The sequence below is a fragment of the Drosophila sechellia genome, unplaced genomic scaffold (genome assembly GCF_004382195.2).
Source record: "Drosophila sechellia strain sech25 unplaced genomic scaffold, ASM438219v1 U_366, whole genome shotgun sequence".
In the NCBI taxonomy this organism is placed as follows: domain Eukaryota; kingdom Metazoa; phylum Arthropoda; class Insecta; order Diptera; family Drosophilidae; genus Drosophila; species Drosophila sechellia.
In genome coordinates, this window is record NW_022611302.1 from 28,411 (window position 1) to 46,676 (window position 18,266).

At 45.7% G+C, this 18,266-nt stretch overlaps 1 protein-coding gene and 3 pseudogenes across 1 annotated transcript; 2 read left to right on the forward strand and 2 right to left on the reverse strand.

Moving 5' to 3' along the window:
• Positions 1-7,787: 7,787 nt before the first annotated feature.
• Positions 7,788-9,764, reverse strand: LOC116803252. Its single transcript, XM_032727108.1, has 3 exons — positions 9,374-9,764; positions 8,601-9,303; positions 7,788-8,360 (listed from the first exon to the last, which is right to left on the reverse strand). Exons 1-3 carry the CDS (start codon positions 9,484-9,486, stop codon positions 7,938-7,940), a joined length of 1,239 nt encoding a protein of 412 aa, XP_032582999.1. The 5' UTR covers positions 9,487-9,764; the 3' UTR covers positions 7,788-7,937.
• A 250-nt stretch (positions 9,765-10,014) lies between these two features.
• LOC6609881 lies at positions 10,015-14,227 on the reverse strand (annotated as a pseudogene).
• A 623-nt stretch (positions 14,228-14,850) lies between these two features.
• LOC6609880 lies at positions 14,851-15,811 on the forward strand (annotated as a pseudogene).
• Positions 15,812-16,341: 530 nt separating this feature from the next.
• Positions 16,342-17,909, forward strand: LOC6609879 (annotated as a pseudogene).
• The last annotated feature ends 357 nt before the right edge of the window (positions 17,910-18,266 follow it).

The following is an 18,266-nucleotide window of genomic DNA, read 5'->3' on the forward strand; positions in this document are numbered from 1 at the left end:
TCTTCCCACTTTCACGTAGCACTTTTGTTGTTTCCCAGCTTCACCCGACCCCAACGAACCTGTGCAAGAATTATATACATATATATAGATAATATAATATATATACCATAATTGTCTGTAAGAATTCCTCTCGCTTTTTACAATGTCGCGCAGAAAATCCAAGAGCGACAATATATGGCTTAATACGTATTCTTACCTATTATTGTTCTGGCTTATTTCGCAGTTATTAGAGTGCGATTTTCACTTTTCCTTAGTCCAGCGGAAAGAAAAGCTGAGGAAAAGATCGACGCCCACGCATTTATCTGGCAGAATGATTCATTTTCGAATTTTCTTAAATATTTATAGAGATTAAAGGCGCCTATTGATACTTATATAGAATAAGGAAATTGATGTCTTAGCAAATATCACTCGAGTTTTATGTAGTTATAGAAAGCAGGCTAATTAAAAGTGTTAGCAGAAAGACAAATGACTTAAATATAGATAGGCATTTAGTTGTATTCAACATGTTAATAAAAATATATATGCTTAAGATTAGTCATTGAATTATTAATATTTATATTATCTTAATTCAGGTAGTTCTGTTTCTAAGCACTTATTTACATAATAAGCAATCAACAGTTGTTAATATGTTGTTTTAAAGTATTCTTTAATATTCTCTTTTATATTACTTATTTTCCGCTTATTATTCTATAAATACCAAAATTTCTCTCTGTCATCACCATGCAGTATAATTGGTCTGCATTTAGCCATCCTCGCCAGACATTCGGTCTTTTGTTCGGTCATTTGCTTGTCCCACATGACATCTTGTCAATAGGCTGATGAATCGGGTTAGCCGTTAATATATTTTCGGAAAAAATGGCGAGCTAAAAAAACCCGCAGCCGCAGCCGCCGCAGTCAAAACAAAAACAAGCCGAAAAAAATGCGAATTATGAGCGGGCCAAAACAACGATGTCAACACGTTCGCCAAGGCAGCTCAAGTTGTTGACGGACTCTAGGTCAGTCCCACTGACATCGCCATAGCCACAGCTATATCCTCTATTACACGCTGAGAAAAAAGTTACTAAAATAGTAACCATATGTATTTTAGAAGATATATAGGTTTCCAATAGCATCTTTCCATCTATTGCACAGAATATATATGATTATAAAATACTACTTTTCTTATGTCACTATTCGATGCTGATATAGCGAAAATTATTAAATAACGATGTTCATTTGGAAGTAATTAATTTGCCAAACTGCTTTCCAAGAATTAATTACGGATTCGTATTTTTTCCATGTGCATAAGAATCAGCGCTGGATTTGTTGCTGGTTCTCGTGAAATTGAAATTGCGTATTGCGGACATTGCATTGTGAACACTGCAACAAGGCTATCGGAACGGCGACAATTGTATAGCACGAGTTAAGACCCATTTCCATTAGCGGAGCGTACGAAATAGTGGCATCCATTCATTCCCAGCATATTTGAGAGCAACTCATTAGGCCCGAGCATGATTAATTAGAACTGATGGATGGCCAATTGACGGATGGAAGGCATGGCTGTGGAGCCGCGAGCCAGGAGCCAGCAGCCAGGAGACATTATTGATGGACACGTGCTTGTGCAGGGAATCCGGAACCTCCAGTGAAAGCCACTCGACCACGGGACACTTGGCATTGCCAGCCTGCGCCTAGTGCTAATTGCCCAAGAAAGGGCAGCCAATTCAGTCAACGCAGGGGCAACGTGGTAAAGTAGCAATAATAACGAATTAGCAGACAATTTCAAGTATTAGCCAAGTCCAACTAACTAAGAGGGTAGTCGCAAGAGTTGCTAGTTGATTGGTATTCTACAGCAAAGTTTAATTGAAATCGACCAGGGATTATGGCCCTGAAAATGGGCTGAGTTCGAGGGCTTTTGAGGTAAGCTAATCCATTTTGTTTTACAAAGAAAATTGGAGAAAATAGCTGCCAAGCTTAGCTCTTTTGCTTGCTATAAGCTGTATTAAATTGATAAATTTAAAGGAAAGTCAAACGAATATACCTAATAAATACGAATAGCATGTTAAAGCACATATTGATTCTTAAGCTTGGATTCCTGGGGTATTAAAATTTCAATTGAATTATGGAACGTTAATTTGTGGGAAATCCATTTTCTAGGAATTTCGGCTTTTTTGCCGATGGATTCCTTTTCGCAGAAATCCCTTTTATGCGTTGAAGCTCGTTATCAATTGATTAATTTATCTTTAATTTAAGTTTACTTTCTATATGTGTATGCATGTTGACATTAAAGCTTTCAGCGACATAATAATTGATTAAAATTGTTCAACTTGAATTAGTGTGAAATTTACATTCTGTGAATTTGTGCTACATTTTTCCAAACGTTTTCCACTCAGAAAAAAATATTCCTGTATAAGTTTAAATATATATGGTTCCTGATTAAGAAACTGGCTAAGCACACCTCCACAAAGATATGTCCAACAGCAGGGGGCCCCCGAAAACAAACTATTTCCAGTCAGACAAATGGCGTTAAGCACCTAATAACCAATTTCTCTAAATACGGCCATAATTATGAACGCCTCCACACACACAACCAAAGAGTCCTGGCAAACAAACACACACTCACTCACACGCGAATGATCCTTGTGAAGTGGCGCTGCTGTTGTTCTTCTTGTTTCTGCCTACTTCATTTGGGCGCGCTTGTTCTCGAGACTCGAGAGGGAAAGTGAGAGGGGGATAGGGAAAGCGAAAGTGAAAGTGCATAGGATGGGGTGAAAGTTTGTAAGTGAGAGCGGGCAAGGGCAAGGATTTATCGTAATTAGGCATGCATGAGCATATGCTGTCGTCTAAGCTCAAGGATGACTCTCATCCTCCGCGATATTTTGTCGTGCACTGCGGGAAAATTGAATACCAATCGGTCTGAAATATTCACAGTTCTTATAACATATTTTAAGAAAGTAAAGGAAAGGAAAGAATTCAAAATATCTGTACTACTTTCTCTTAAATTTAAAGATCCCTTTCGGAAATTAGTCATGTAGACTTGCCAAAATTCTTTTTTTTCGAGAGATGCTGCCAATAAATTTTAGGTAACTGAAACACTTGTAGAAGTATGCAGTTATTTATGTGCAATAATCATCGCAATTAAATCTTCATAAATAAATTTAATATATGTTTTGTTGCTAAAACGGCTGACTCAATTACAATATAATATGGCGAATTATTTTCCCTCTGTGTGGACAAACACAGACTTGGGCAAACAGCAAGGAAAGGGGCGAGAAAGTGGGCGGGGTGATGGTGGGAAAAAGGAAAAAGGGGCCCCAATGTACATAATTAATTGTGCTGCTGTGTTGGCAAACACGCGGGCGCCGGAAAGTAGGCAACACGCTTTTTTTGGCAAAACGGTTCGCCGTAATTGATTGCCTCATGCACGTCACACAACCACACACACACACTCACGCATATACACACATATTGAGAAGCCAAAGCGGTGTGTCAATGTGTGTGTGTGGGTGTGCAATTTCCGGCGGAGCTACAAGTATTTTGAAATGAATATTCCTTTAATTAGTCCGCTGCTGGCACTGCCATTTGCTGCGGCTTCAAAGGGGTTTGGATATGCTAAAAGGCCAAGCCACAAAAGACTTGACCGCAAATAATAATGCACAAATGCTGCCACACCGCAAGTGTTTCCAGGCAACACACGCACACACACGCACATCCACTCGCAGATGGCCGGGTCGGAATATTTTCTTAAATTAACATTAGCAACATTCGGAGCTGCCATTAAGACGGTCGCCCAGCAGCCATTTCAAGTCTCTCGCAAGCTGAACCCGAAAGGTCATCCCCGAGTACGGTACAGCTTCAATAAGTTGAACATTGCTCTGACTTGGTTTTCACAAAATTTAATTGAATTCGTTTTAAATAATTTTAACAAATAGCAATTAATGATAGTCCTTTGGATTTAATCTTAATCGCATGGAATGGTAATTATATTTTTTATAATATCCTTGTATATTATTATAAAAAATATTAATTCAAGTAAAAAAAAAAAAACAATACAAGCATAACATGAGATTTCTTAATGTAAGTAATTTATTTTTTTTCTATTATCTATTTTTTTTTATCAAATTATCGAGGACCAACTGCACGGTCTTTGGACTTGCGAAACTCCGTTCGGTGGCCAAAAACAGTTAAGCGTAAACATTGCCCTTGGCAATGTTTAGTTTGGCTTCTTTAAATTATGGCCGACAGCCTAAGCAAACTACAGGGGACTGGCTCAAGGCCGGGGGAGCATTATTACCTGGCGCCAGTCAAATTAGCAGGAGCATAAAAAATAACGTATACGCAACGTGGACCCTTTGGACTGTCGCACGTGTTCATAACCCGTTTGCTTCAACTGCCGCCACCGCTGCTGCCAAAACAAAACGTCAAATGTTTGTATAATGGCAAACATTAACATTTAACCTTGGAGTCACAAATTACCGGATTCTTGTCACCTTCGCACGCAGCAGGCAGCCCAAAAAAAAAAGGAACAGAGTCGAGCCGTCAAGAAGGAAAGTTTGTTGTCCGCAACTTTTTACCTCAGCAAGCGGTCCGCGTTGGCAGACCCATAAAAAATCCTGCGGAGAGGCATCAACAGCCATGGAACATATGCGCCCCCGACCCACTTCGATGATGATAAGAGTGCGGCGGCACCACGGCATCGCAGCGTTCTTCTGGCATTCCCACATCTTGCCAGCCCACAATCCAGGCATCCAGGCATCCTTATATCCTTGTATCCTGGCTGCCACCGCAGCAGCATGACGTCGTCCTCGCCGCCTTGTGATAAATAGCTTGATTTTAAGCGAAAGGCGCTGGAGTAGATTTATGACACACGCATTTTCTCCGCCAAGAAAGTGGAAAGTCAGCGGCAGCGGAAAGGAAAGGAAAAAAAACACGAATACATAAAGTCACGCAACAGGCCAACGCAGAGTAAAATATCGGAAAATCGCTCATTTAAAAAATTATTACATTTATTTAAGCGTGGCCTTAAAGCATTCATAGAAAAAAACAATAAGTTGAACCTAAAAATTCCATATGAAGTTTTTAAATTTCACCTTCTATACGGTTGTATAACACCATTTAAAAGGAAAATATTTGTGCTTGCCCAAAGTGAAGCATTAAACTCGCTGCATATTAATATTTATTTACCCTAAGAAAATAGAAAATGCTTTTCCACCCGATTTTACTATATTTATTTAAGCAACTCAACGAGAAAATAAACGGAGATTGCCAACTTATTTTGGCGCTGAATCATACATAGCCAAATATGCAAAGTATGCGTGTTTATTGAAAAGTGATGCCTGCTTTATGGCTTTTCCACTCCAAATCGCTTACGTAATCGAGCGAGTCTCTGCTTAAGAGTTAAGCTGTGACAATTGCGCAAAAATTGAATCATTTCCCAAGAATCCGTGAGAAGTTTTTGATTGAGCATTTAAAGAAAGCAGCGCGATTGGGTTTCGTGTTTGCGTCCGGATTCGATTTCGAATCGCTTCGCAGTAGCCATGGTATTCCTGGCAATTTCCTCAACATCGCCAGCCTTGCAAGCAGTTTTCCTAAGCTGCTTACTCCCCTCCCTCACGCACACAACACCCTGCACACACACACACACACACACACTTCTGCGAGCTGGCGGAGAAACCTCAACAATTTCAACATCCGGCTTCCGCTGCAATGTAATGGAAACTCGTCTCAAAAGCCGTGCCTCCGTGCTGTGCCAACATATTAAAGTTGGCAAATGCCGAAAAGGGGCAAAAAAGGCGGAATGCACTGGCATAAATATGCACTAAATAAATATGCCAAATATACAATACAGGAAATGCAAAGTTAGCAATAATTCCAATCGTATCAAATGAAATTTAGCTCAAACTTAATATCAACAATCATACTTCTCCTATCTGATGGTTAATAGAATAATAGCTAGGTGTAAAGAAGCTGAGCCCACTTTTTTTCAGTGCAAAATCAGCATCCACGGAAGAAGAACGTCGGTGGCGGAAATCTAAGGCAAGACAAGAGTGAAAACGAATGTGGCACATTGCAGCGGGATATCGAGTGGCACGATGGGCAGATTGTCAAGGGTTTTGCCGAGGGTTAGTACAAAAGTGTGGCGATCCAAAGGGACCGGCGACAGGTGGCCGGCGGATGTCCGTAAATCAAAACTTGGCCCAAAACATTGGGCCCAAATGAGAAGAACTTATAACCGCATATCAGTCACCGCATATCAGTCAGCGGCGGTCTTGATTAATTGCTCGCAGCGGCGAATGTGGAAATTATTTTAATTCCGCAGCGCCACGCGCATAATTCGAGATAAACCAACGAACACTCGGAAGCAAACACTTGAGCGCGATAATTTGTTGGGGTGTCGGTGAAATCGCGGCGTTTGTATGAATATTTTATGCAGATCGAGCCGGGCATTTCCATGAAATGCACATTAACGATCCCTCGGCTGGCGCCTGCGAGGCAGCGGTGCGTATGCGTGATATCTGAAACGTTTAATTCAAGTCGGCGGCGTAATTTGCAACTCAAACTTAAATCCGGGCAACCAAACTACTTTTAGCCTCACAATTACCAGCCCGCCCCATTTCAACATCTCCAAAATGCAGTGCAAACTGGCGCAAAGTTTTGAATCGTCTCGCTTTTATTTCTTGCGTGTCTTGCTCACAAAAAAAAAAAAAATAGTAATGAAAAAGAGTAGGGAAAATGGCAGGGATCTGGGAAAAGTGGGCTGTGACTGTGGGCCAAGTCAGCAAGTCAAATAAAAAGTTTTTCGTCAACATTACGCAAATTAGTTTGTCAGTCGAGCCAAGCAAATGCAGCCGACAAAACCCTAATGACATTTAGACTGAGGGATAACTTTTCCAGAGCCAAGCCGAGATCCTGGCGGTGATGGAGTCCTTTGGACAGCCTGAAGATGCAGTTTTCCCTCCACAGTTGACTTCGCCTCGACGCCTCAACTTTTTCACATTGGCTATGTGGAATGATTCGATTGGATTTCGGGGATTATCCCTTGTGCAGTCGAGAGTTTTGAGAACGAATTAGTAAATTCCATTTAAATCGAAGTTGTTCCAAAAAGCTAGGCAAATCCTTTTGCTGCGAAATAATATGAAATTTCAAACAATTTAAATTTCAACAAAGATGCTGATTAGGGATTTGGAAAAATTCAGGCAGTTTTATAATTCAATAAAAGTGGATACTTTTCATCTTCGGTTAAATGCGCAAGTTTATGCCCTCTGACAATTATGATGATTCGATTCGATTTCTGGGGCCTCATTCGATATGCATTAATGCTTCTTTGTGCCGAAAGAATCATAAAATCAAATATGCATTGAATTACCGTGCAGGCAGGACAATTATATTATACCTTTTTTCCCGAAAACCAAATACCAAAAAAAAAAAAAAAGAGATGAGGGGAAAAACAAGTAAGCCGCACCGAAAAAGGGAATATTTAACTCAATTTTCTGGACCTGAATTTGCTACCACAAGCAGCTGGGGCACCTCCACACCCATTCCTCCAGCGGAAACCCTAAATCGGCCGCATTTTTCACTCAACATTTTTGCTTTTTTTTTATCTTAGCTCCCTCGTTTATGCGCAAAAGTGCGTGTAATTCAATTTTTCATGCGCCATGTGACAGGGGGATGTGGAAGGAGGGGGAAGGTGTGTGGGGTTTGCAGCTACCTTTTCTGCCGAAATTAAGACAAAGGGAAATATGCGCTAAAGGCATATTTGGCACGCAATATTACATGGCGTGTCCTTATTGATGGGCCATCCTTTTTTCCCGTTATCGTTATCAATTTTTAATGTCCTTTAAACCCTTTTCTTTATAGCTGTCTGTGCTGCGAGAGGCCATTGACAAATACCTCGGCGCACTCGATTGTATTATACATGAGTTGAAAATGTAGCAACAGGATATTGTAATTAGGGATCCCTCCTAGCGTTGGTTTTGCGTGCGGCGGCGGCGGCCCTGCTGTGCGGACGCATTTCGCGGATTATTCGGCACGGGTGGTGGTGGTGGTGGATTCATGACACCGGAGCCGGATTCATTCCCGTTGGGAGGGCGCACAGAACGGCTAGCGTTGCCAAAGCGCAACACCTGTCCATTTGGCAGGACGAACTCGCCTCCTCGAGCGAGATCATCGTATGAGGCTCCGACGAACATGCTGCGCTCGATGGCGAACCCGAGTTCCAGATCCTCCAGAGGCGCAACCAAGGCGGCGGACACTGCGGCATGTAGAGGTCCTGATTGCTGTCCCGACTGCTGGGATTGGTGAACCGGTCGTTGCTGAGCCTGCATCACCGCCTGCGTTAGCTCAGGGAGGAGTAGCTGGGCGGACTGAGCTGATGACTGCTGGACCTGAGCCGGGACCTGGGCCTGGGCCTGAGCCGGGACCTGGGCCTGGGCCTGAGCCGGGACCTGGGCCTGGGCCTGACCCTGGAGCTGATCCTGAACCTGGTCCTGAGCCTGGACCTGAACCTGGGCCTGGACCTGGGCCTGGACCTGGGCCTGGGCCTGGGCCTGGGCCTGGGTCTGGGTATGGGTCTGGGTCTGGGTCTGGGTCTGGGTCTGGGCCTGGGCCTGGGCCTGGGCCTGGGCCTGGGCCTGGGCCTGGGCCTGGGCCTGGGCCTGGGCCTGGGCCTGGGCCTGGGCCTGGGCCTGGGCCTGGGCCTGGGCCTGGGTCTGGGTCTGGGTCTGGGCCTGGGCCTGAGGCTGTGCCTGGGCCTGGGATTGAGTTTGTTGATTCACCTGACCCCGGTTAGATGCATTAGCTTGTGAGCTTGGTATGATTCGGGCTGTCACCAGCTTTCCGTCCATCTTCATCAAGAATGGAGCACCAAAGCATTCCATCATCATATCGTCTAGCTCGCCGAAATCCTCATCCTCCAGCTCCAGATCCGCCTCAAAGCCACCGCAATCGTCGTAGTTGATGCGGCGCGTAAAGTCTACAAAGCTGTGCAGTTTCGAGGACAAAAACTCGAGATCCTTGGACTTCGCAGAGGTACTGGGACCATTATCAAAATCCATCAAGGCCCGGTACTGGGTGCTGCACTCGTAGGCCATTAGAGTGTCGTACGGGGAACGGGCAAAGTTGATCAGTTCGTGGATGAACAGGTCCGTATTGGCACCAAAAAAGTAGGTCATGGGCTTTCGGAACTCCTCGCTGTCCAAGTAGAGACGAGGAAGCAGATTCTTGATGGTCTCGTACATATAGAAAATATCCGCCTTCCTGGTCCTGATCAGCACCGATACATCGCGGTTCACCCACATCATTACTCTATGAATCTCGAAGGGATTGAGACTGCAAGGAAAGGCAGAAATGAGAACATGGCGGAAATTTCCCTTTTCTTTTGGGGGAGGTAAAAACTCACCGGAAATATTCAGGGGACCAGCCGCGAAAGTCGCGTGTTTCGCGATCCGGCAGAGAATATAGCGAATTGGCGTAGACATATATGCGCCATTGGACCATGTGCCGTGGCATCATTGTTGCTGCACTCCACAATGTCAAAATTCCTTGAAGAAAAAACCGAAACTTTACACGTGACCGAAAGTTCCCGAAATTGTCAATCACAAATTCGATTTTATACTAATTTCACTGCCTACTGTCGCTCGCGAAATGGAACTTTTCCAGCTATGCAATATGATACGGTATTTACGTTATAGGAACTAAACAATTAGCTCGTTCTTTAAACAATTCCCAAGCACAACTCAGCGAAAAAGTTTTGTTTATTGCGCAGGCACAACGGCTTTGTGGCACGTTTTGATTTGGGGCACATCTACACGATGCCTAATGTCAAGTGTGGAACGTAAGGGACTGTTTAGACAAAGCCATAAACTAACCTGCAAATCGTGGGGACATTGGTAATAGAATATACTCTGAAATCACTGGAAACGGTGAATTGAAACAAAATATGCAAATATTTTTAAAAAAATTCGCAAGGTGCCTATGCCGAGCATCCTTGATCCAACGAGAATACCTTTTAGATCGTTACGAAATATAAAATGCCATTGATTTACATTTAATCTTTACATTTATTATGTATTTGATTCGTATTACAGATATCTTTTGTTCATTGTATGTATGTTGAGTTCACTAAAATTCATAACTGGCCACGCCCACCTATGCAAAAAACATTAACACCCTCGTCATACATGATCAGCGCTAGTTCTACGATTTAAAAGCTACGATAGTAAAGTTAGTTGTCATTGTTTATAGTTAGTTAGTTATAGCTGCGGCTAACCTAAGTGAATACATTTACAATCGATGTTCTTCAGGAGGATACAGAATGCGTCTTGCGAGGGGGGTATATATGTATGTAAGACATGGATGGGTGTGTAAACATAATAGATATTATTATTATTATTATTATTATTATTATTATTGGTGTTTATATATGTACAACTTAAAATGGCAATCTTAGGCCTAGAATACATCAGTTACATAGCAATTACAATTACAAGTATTATGTTAAGGGGTTTGGGGATTTCAGGAATCGGAACAAGACAATACGGAAACCAGTTAAACATTCCCTTAAACTAGCAACTTAAATGAAATCAAAATCAGTGGCTTATGCTAGATACGCCAGTAGCCCCCGATTCTCCTCGTTTTCATCGTGGTTGTCGCTATCATCGTCGTCCTCCTCCTCCTCCTCTTCCTCTTCTTCATCCGCAGCTTTTTCCTCTTCCTGGTCGTCTTCCTCTTGATCTTCATCCTCTTCATCCTCCTCATCTTGTTCTTCGGTGGCAGTGGCTGTATCCTCCGCGGTTTCCAACTCTGCTTCGCCAACCACATCGATTGCGGCCTCCAGCAAATAGGCATCCCGTTCATGGCTGGCCGCCTCCGGATCCGCATCTGTATCGAAATAGTTATCTAGATTGGCGTCATCCGCAGTCAAAGCTTGTGGGCTGTCGCACAACGTGTTGCGCAGCATGCCTATGGAATTATCTGCCGAATTAGAATGCTCGTTGAAGAGTCCGACGTCCACAGGCTGCGTTAGAGTGGACAGTTCGATTAGGGAGTTGGCTATGTCGTGCTCCTCAATCGCCGGATGGCCGCGCATTAGGGGATCGCCGGAATAGCCCGCTACTCTCCAGGCAAACGAACTTATTGGAGCTGAGCCCGAGGTGGCTGTCGAACTGCTGGCCAAACTGGCACTCTGGCTGGACTGATTGCTGTGGCTGCAACTGCGTCGCCGTTTCGGTGCACTGCAACCCGGTTCGTTATCCTCTCTCGGCGCTGGAGCCATCCGTGAGTGGTGTGGCCCCGCCTGGTCGTCATCGGGCAACTGAAGCTCCAGTTTTACTGGTTTCCTATCCTCCAGAGTTGCCTCCGCTTTTAGTGTGGCGCGCAAGCACTGAGCTGCAGGTTTACAGTGCTATCATCATCGGAATCGCTGCTGGAATTGTTGTTGTTCGTGTTGGGTTGACCTAGAAAAGAAATTTGTATGATTAGAACTCGTCTTACTCATTTTTTTAAGTAAGTGTAAAAGTTTGATCTGATAGGATAATAAATAGTTGTTTTAGTGTTTTTAGAGATCATTCTAGTGCGTTCCTGTTCAGATAGTGTGATGAAATACATACATTCATTCGTTCATGCTGATAAGATCCGTCTAGATTCCCAAACCACTTACCAGATGACTCGCTGCTATCGCCACCTGACTCGTCATCGGACGAACTTGAGCTGTCACTGCTGCTTTCCGGTTGTCGCTGGGGCTTCTGTTGGCTCTTCTGCTGCTGTTCCAGCATTGCCAGCTGCTCGTGTTTAATATTCTGGTCTTTGGCCTTCCGTTTACGAGATGTCCTTTTCCCAATTGACCCGTTTTTAGAGCGCTTTTTATTCGCCACTCGCTTGCGTGGTTTTTTTTTGGGTGGCTCGGAAGTGTGGTACTACTGTCACTGCTATCCTCATCGCTGCTGCTGCTGAAGTGAAAGGAGGAGCTGCTGCAGCAGCTGCTGGGGCTGCTGCCACTGTCACTGCGGGCAGGCATTGAGGACCGCTGGCGTGATTTCTTTGAACGTATACAGCGCAGCGTGCGCAACTGATCGAGGCGCCGTGTCTCCGCCATGACCAGCTTCCAGTTCTTGCCTCTGTTGGCCGCTGCACCACTTGTGCTGGTCCCATAAACAGGCCCTGATCCCTGGAGGGCGGATCCAACGGGGATTGTGTCGCCCGGTTATCGGCAATTGCGGCCGGCGCAGCTTCGTGTTGCTCATTTACGAACACCACATCGGAGTCACTATTTGAGTCGAGGCTCACCTGCTCGGGAGTGCGCATGTGTGGTGGCTTCAGCTCCAGCACAAAGACGCACTCATCCTCATCGCCGGAACTGCTGCTGCTCCCGAGTTCGATGTGCGCACTCACTGGAAGAGTAGCACCTGCGTGTCTCCTGCTGGTGTTGCTGCCATCGTTGATAGCCGCCACCTCTGCATTTGCGGCCGCATCGCCGTCGTCGATCTCGATGACTTCCGCTTCCTCGCTGGCAACCGCCGCTGGGCGCCTCATGCTTAGGTTAATGGCCACCGTTTGGGAGCCAACATTGGTTGTACGGCGTATGGAAATCCCGGCAGCTCACTGCCATCACTGGCCATTGTCACGCTGAAGGAATGTGTGGCACCAGGATTGGTCACAATCACACTGGTCGACGGGCGTACCCTAGGGGGGCTCCAGTCCGGAGAGAAGTCAGGGTTTATAGCATCCGCATCTCCAACCTCCAAATGCAGATCATCACTGTTCGAGGATTGTGTCTCCACCATGTCCAACAGATCCACCTCCACCTCCTCGGCCACTCGTGCCGAATACTGCACCACATGGTCGTAGCCGTTTATATCATACGGGGAGCGGGCAAAGTTAAACAGTTCGTGGATGAAGTGACTGGTGCGCTCGCCGAGATACGGCGACAGCCGGCGACGGAATGTAGGACCTAGTAAGCTGGTCATGGGCAGGAGGTCGTTCATCAGCGTCATCACAGTGTTCACGCTATGTGCAGCATTCCTCAGTAGGCACATGATGTCGCGATGAATCCAAGGCATCAGGCGATGAATCTGAGCAGGATTGTTTTCTATAAGCAAAGATTTGAAATCGAAATCAGTATGGGTAACTATGCTGTTTCAAGTATACGAACGGACCTGTAAAAACGGGCGCTCCACTCTCGAAGTGTCCCGTCACGCTGTCGCTGACGGGCAGAGCATACAGCTTTCTATCGTACACATAACGTCGCCAGAGCTGGCTCAATGAGCCCGATGTGGCTGCATCCTGGTCGTGCTGGTAGTAATTCATCAGCTCCGAGCGATACGGCTCGAAGCGGCTGTACGATTGCCTGCCAGCTGCTACTTCTGCCGCCGGAAGCACCTCTTCACCAGCAGCTCCTGCCGCTATGGCCGCCTCGATGTCGTTGACAATGACGGCCTCGTTCTGCACCAGCGGCATATACCTGGGACGCCTCACAATGTGGAAACGTAGGGATGGATTTTCCGTTGGAACCGGCGACGTGGTCTGCACCGGGTAGCGATCGTAGTCGTCCAGGGTGCGGACATTGTGTATGATGGTCCTGAAGGGCTGCTTACCAGTGGACACTCGGGCTTTATCTGCAATCGAGGATAATTAGGATTTAAATATTTGTTCATTTGCTTGCTGTAGCCTGCGGACTGCTCACCTTGCTCCACTCGCACAGGCACTTGAAGCAGAACTGGTGCATGCACGAGTCCGTGAAGCACTTCCTCCTGCACCGGGACAAGCAGATGGCGCAATTGGGGCGGCGGCGAGGTGCGCTCTACTGTTCCGTTCTCCTCCGCGGCGGATGCACTGGTGCCCGCCTCACCGATGGCGTTGGCATTATCCGGGCCAGCGGATACGGGTTCCTCGGCTCGTTGTCTCCGACTCACTGCGCTCTCGTGAGATCAGCAAACTTCATGGCCGCAGCCGGTAGCGTCCGGCTTCCGACATTGGATCCTTCCGATCCCGGCTCCACAATTACCGATGCGCCCAACTCATCCACTCCAAATAGGGCACGATGCCGGCAAGACCTCCGGGATTCTCCTCCGCCATTCGGGCGACTATATAGCGGCTATATACGCTGTAAAATCGGCCGTAAGATGGGCGAGAACTTGGGGCCGAAGTTTTGTGTCTACTCTGTCCTCCTCTCTCTCTCACTCTGCTCCTCTCGCCTTCTCTCGCTTGCACTCGCTGGCTGGCACGCTACTATATCATCTGGTTCGCAATTCGGGTCTCATGCTCGTTTCCAGCGGCCTTTTCCGGGACAGTGGCCGCATTATCCGTATTCCCTTGCGGTCTATGTGGTGGTCAGTGGCCTGTCCCGTGATATAGCACAATTTTCGGGCCAGAAATCGCACTATATCTCTGTTAATTTTACACCTGAAAATGAAGGAAACTCGGTTTTTGGACCACTATGGTAGTACCGTTCGTCGCGTACCGTTAAATGCTGCAGAGCACGGAGATTGGTATACTTTTGAATTAGTTCTGAATAAATATTGGAAATAAAAAATGTTTGGAAATATATTTAGTGAGGTGTCTACTACTGTTCTTCTCTCTGATTGAACTTGATTGAAATAGCAGTGTTAGCTCTGTTTAAAAAATTACGAAATACACAAAAACTGTTATATGAACTAGACCAATTTATGTTAAAAAATGTGATATTTTGAGAACATTAAATATTTTAGATTTATTACACAATTTGATAACTTCTATAAATAATTCTTTTCAAACCAAGAGAACATAATAATTATTTTGTTATTTTCTAAGATAGTTTGGTATTTCAGTTTTGGTATTTAATTGCGGAGCCTTAATTGCTTGTGTTATCGATAGCTCGTTGCTTTATTGCCTTTTGTGGCGTCTGTTTCAATTTGTTTGTTTTCAATTGTTGGTCATAAGTTGGATCCCCAAAATGAATCGACGCAACAAGCGGACGTCGTACTACCAATACGAAGTATACCTAGACTTCATGGAGGAGAATCCTGATGTCGGCAACAAACTGAGTCGCACCCAGGACGGCAAGAAGTGGAAGGAGCTCAGCGATCTGCTAAAAGTGCCCCCAGGGTCCACTATGTCGCCCGAGGAATGGCGAAAGGTATGTTGCAACATTTGGGTATCGAGTGTACAAGCCCACAGCGTGTATGCTTATAGCGCCTCAAGACTGGAAGAACAGCACGCGCTCCAAGTACCGACGCAGCATCAATTCGGATGACAAGAGCAATGCAATGACTCCTCTGGAGAACAGAGCCCTGCAGATCTTCTCCTTAGAACCGAATTTTCGCGAGGTTTCGATGCGCCTGCAGGACATGATGGAGGAGGAAGAGGAACAGGATAAAGAGATTGTGGAAGAGAATGAGAATATGGAGGAGTTTTTTGAGGAGGAGGATGAGGAGGAGCAGTACAGCAGTTCATAGCGGAGCCTCACGAGCAAGCCAACCCAACGGTCATCAATGGTCATAGTGCGCGAAAAAGCTAAGGCTCGATGGCGCAGTGAGATTATCTACGAAGGTGGGTAAACGCAATCTAATGTAAATACTATATATTTATAAGGGAATAACCTTGATTTCAGTCTCGGATGTCACATCTGAACAATCTGCCCGGAAAGAACCGTCTGCCTTCTATAGTGAGAAATTCAGGAGCAGTGAACGCATTTCGGACATACACGAGGCATCGCTGCACTTTAAGATAGCCGGTTCCAGTACAAGAATCCCGGATTCGAGTTCGTTCCGGAATTATAGCCCAGTTCGATCTGCTAGCCATGCACATAATATAATAATGTGTATAATGTAATATAATATGTGAGCTCAGAGGGACCTGCTGATTTCGCTCGAATTAAAAGACGCGGAACGTTCAATGAGTACAGTAGGCATTCGTTGAAAACAAATTCTTGAGTAGTGTGTACGTTATACCATTAGTCGTTTTTAAGACTGTTGTTTTCATATCGTTCGACGAAATACTTTTGGCACATATATTTTGAAATGTATTAATGACTTATATGAAACCGTAATAAATATTGGAAGAATCATTTCTGTTTCCTCTAAAAAAAAATTAATAGATGCACAGGAATGTTTTTATTTTACAAAACTTATGTTTGGTGATATTTTTAATTATTGCACATCTAGCTAAAACTATCGCATGGGACTAATTGCATTATCGCTTGCCGCCAGATGCGCACCACTGCCGTGCCGAATACAACCTGCGCGAACAGCAGCAAAATGCAACTAGAAAATCCAAACGCGTTTATTGTTTGGTGAACATTTCGCATCGCTTGGTGGCGTCAATTTGCATTTTAGGTCTTTTGCTAGGATTTAACACGGCATCGAGCACGCAGGCACAGAGCAAGTATACCGGATGAACGGCAAGATGGACCGCCGCAAGAAACGCACCTCCTCGGAGCAATACCAAATGTACATCGACATGATGGAGAGCGACCCCATTTTCGCCACGGACGAGTGCCGCGCGATTACGACCTGAACTACTTGACAAAAAAGTGGAAGGAGCTCTCCGACGGCTAAACAAGTGCAGCTCCGGACCCACACTGACGCCGGAGGAGTGGCGCAAGTACGAGTACCAAACAGGCTTCAAATAATGTTTCCTCTAATCCCGAATATCCTGCTCCAAAACAGCGCCTAAACGATTGGAAAAACACACCCGCTGCAAGTACAGACGCAGCTTCTGTCCACGGAAAGGACATCTCGATGACCTCCGTGGAGACGCGCGCACTCGATCTCTTTGGCAAAGTGCCCACCACCGGCGGCGAGACGATGATCAATCTGAAGTCCGAAAAGGATGAGCACGACGACGAGATGGAGGAACTGGGCCAGCGTACTTCGGCGGCATTTCAAAAGGAACTGCAGGCTGGTTGAGGAAGCCATCAACGATGAGGTGGACGAGGAGGAGATGGTGGAAGAGCATGTCGATCACGAGGACATGATGGAGGAGAATCTAGCGAGACCGGCATCACCGCGTCCACAACGGCGGTCAATACGGGCGGGGAACTATCGCACCATCGTCGTGGACAACACATCCTTCGAGCACGTCGAGGAGAGCAGCCGCACGCCGTCGAGTACGTCACATCCCGCAGGCCTGTGCCGCCGTCATCAATCCGGGCAAAGGCCTCCTCCGCAATAAGCTGATCAACGGCGAGCTGCCGTCAAGCGGATGCGCACACAGCCAGGGAGCAAATTATTTACGAAGGTAACTATGCCGCTTTACTTTGCCAAGTTTGGTAGTTCATTTAGTATTCATCACTTCTTTCAGTTAAAAATGCGACGCGTTGCATTTCAAACATGCAGGCGTGCCGCGCTGCACAGTACAAAGCTGGAGCGGGAACCTAGCTCGCTGACAAGCGGCTGAGAGCAGCGATGCCAGCAGATCGCGCACCAGCTGAAGCGACTGGCCGACATCAAATACGAGACACTGCAGTTTGAGATTGCGCGCTTCAAGTTCAACAACCCGGGCTTCCAGTACGATCCGCCGTCCTTATAGTGTCCCAAGCGGCAGGGCGAGATCAGCGGGTCTAAGCAATCGGCAAAAACTCCAGCACCAGCAGAAGCCACGGCGAAAGGATCAGCATTAGCAAAAGCAATGGAACGAGCCAAGTCAGCTCGAATTGTATAGGTCTTTTACGAGCGTGCTATTCGGCACTCGAACGTTTTCTAGCTCTCCAAGTCCCTCGCTCCGCCGAAACACACACAAAATTGTAACTAGTAAGTAGCCAGATTTAAAATGATTAGTTTAAAATTGACATAGAATTCTATTGTGTAAACAGTTATTTTCAACTTTTCAAGCACTTCACCTACGATATCCATATATGAAATAGGCATATAATTGTAATATCTAAAGTAAAAAACAATTGGACAAGTAATTTTAACGCGTTGTATGTAAATGTTAAGAATAAAGTTTACCAATGATATATATGCGCCGCACAGACGTGCTCCACCTTTTGCCTATTGTTGCATTTTTAGAGTTTATTTATGACGCCGTGGCCAGAATCGAAGCCAACACGAAAAATCCATTAATCAAAGCTAGGGAGATGGCGTCGACAACGCGTATATGCATTGTGCCTCGGCTTTGCTTTGGCTTTTAGTTTGGGTCATTTTAACCTGACCGCCAACTAGTGGGCGCACTTTGTAACTGTCAGCAGCGCCTGGAGGCATCGATGCGAAAGAAATCACTTGTGGCTGCTATGGTCGTCGCCCGATGCTGATGCAACAAGTGCCGATCCAAAGTCCTCGCTGCCTCCCTCCTCCACCTACTCTCCGCTTGGATAACTG

Excerpts from the sequence above, each read along its gene's own strand:
- LOC116803252 (XM_032727108.1), bottom strand. The coding sequence starts at position 9,486 with ATGATGCCACGGCACATGGTCCAATGGCGCATATATGTCTACGCCAAT. Across the intron at positions 9,304-9,373 it reads TGGTCCCCTGAATATTTCCG|TCTCAATCCCTTCGAGATTC; the intron begins GTGAGTTTTTAC and ends CTTTCCTTGCAG. Across the intron at positions 8,361-8,600 it reads AGGCCCAGGCCCAGGCCCAG|GTCCAGCAGTCATCAGCTCA; the intron begins GCCCAGGCCCAG and ends GTCCCGGCTCAG.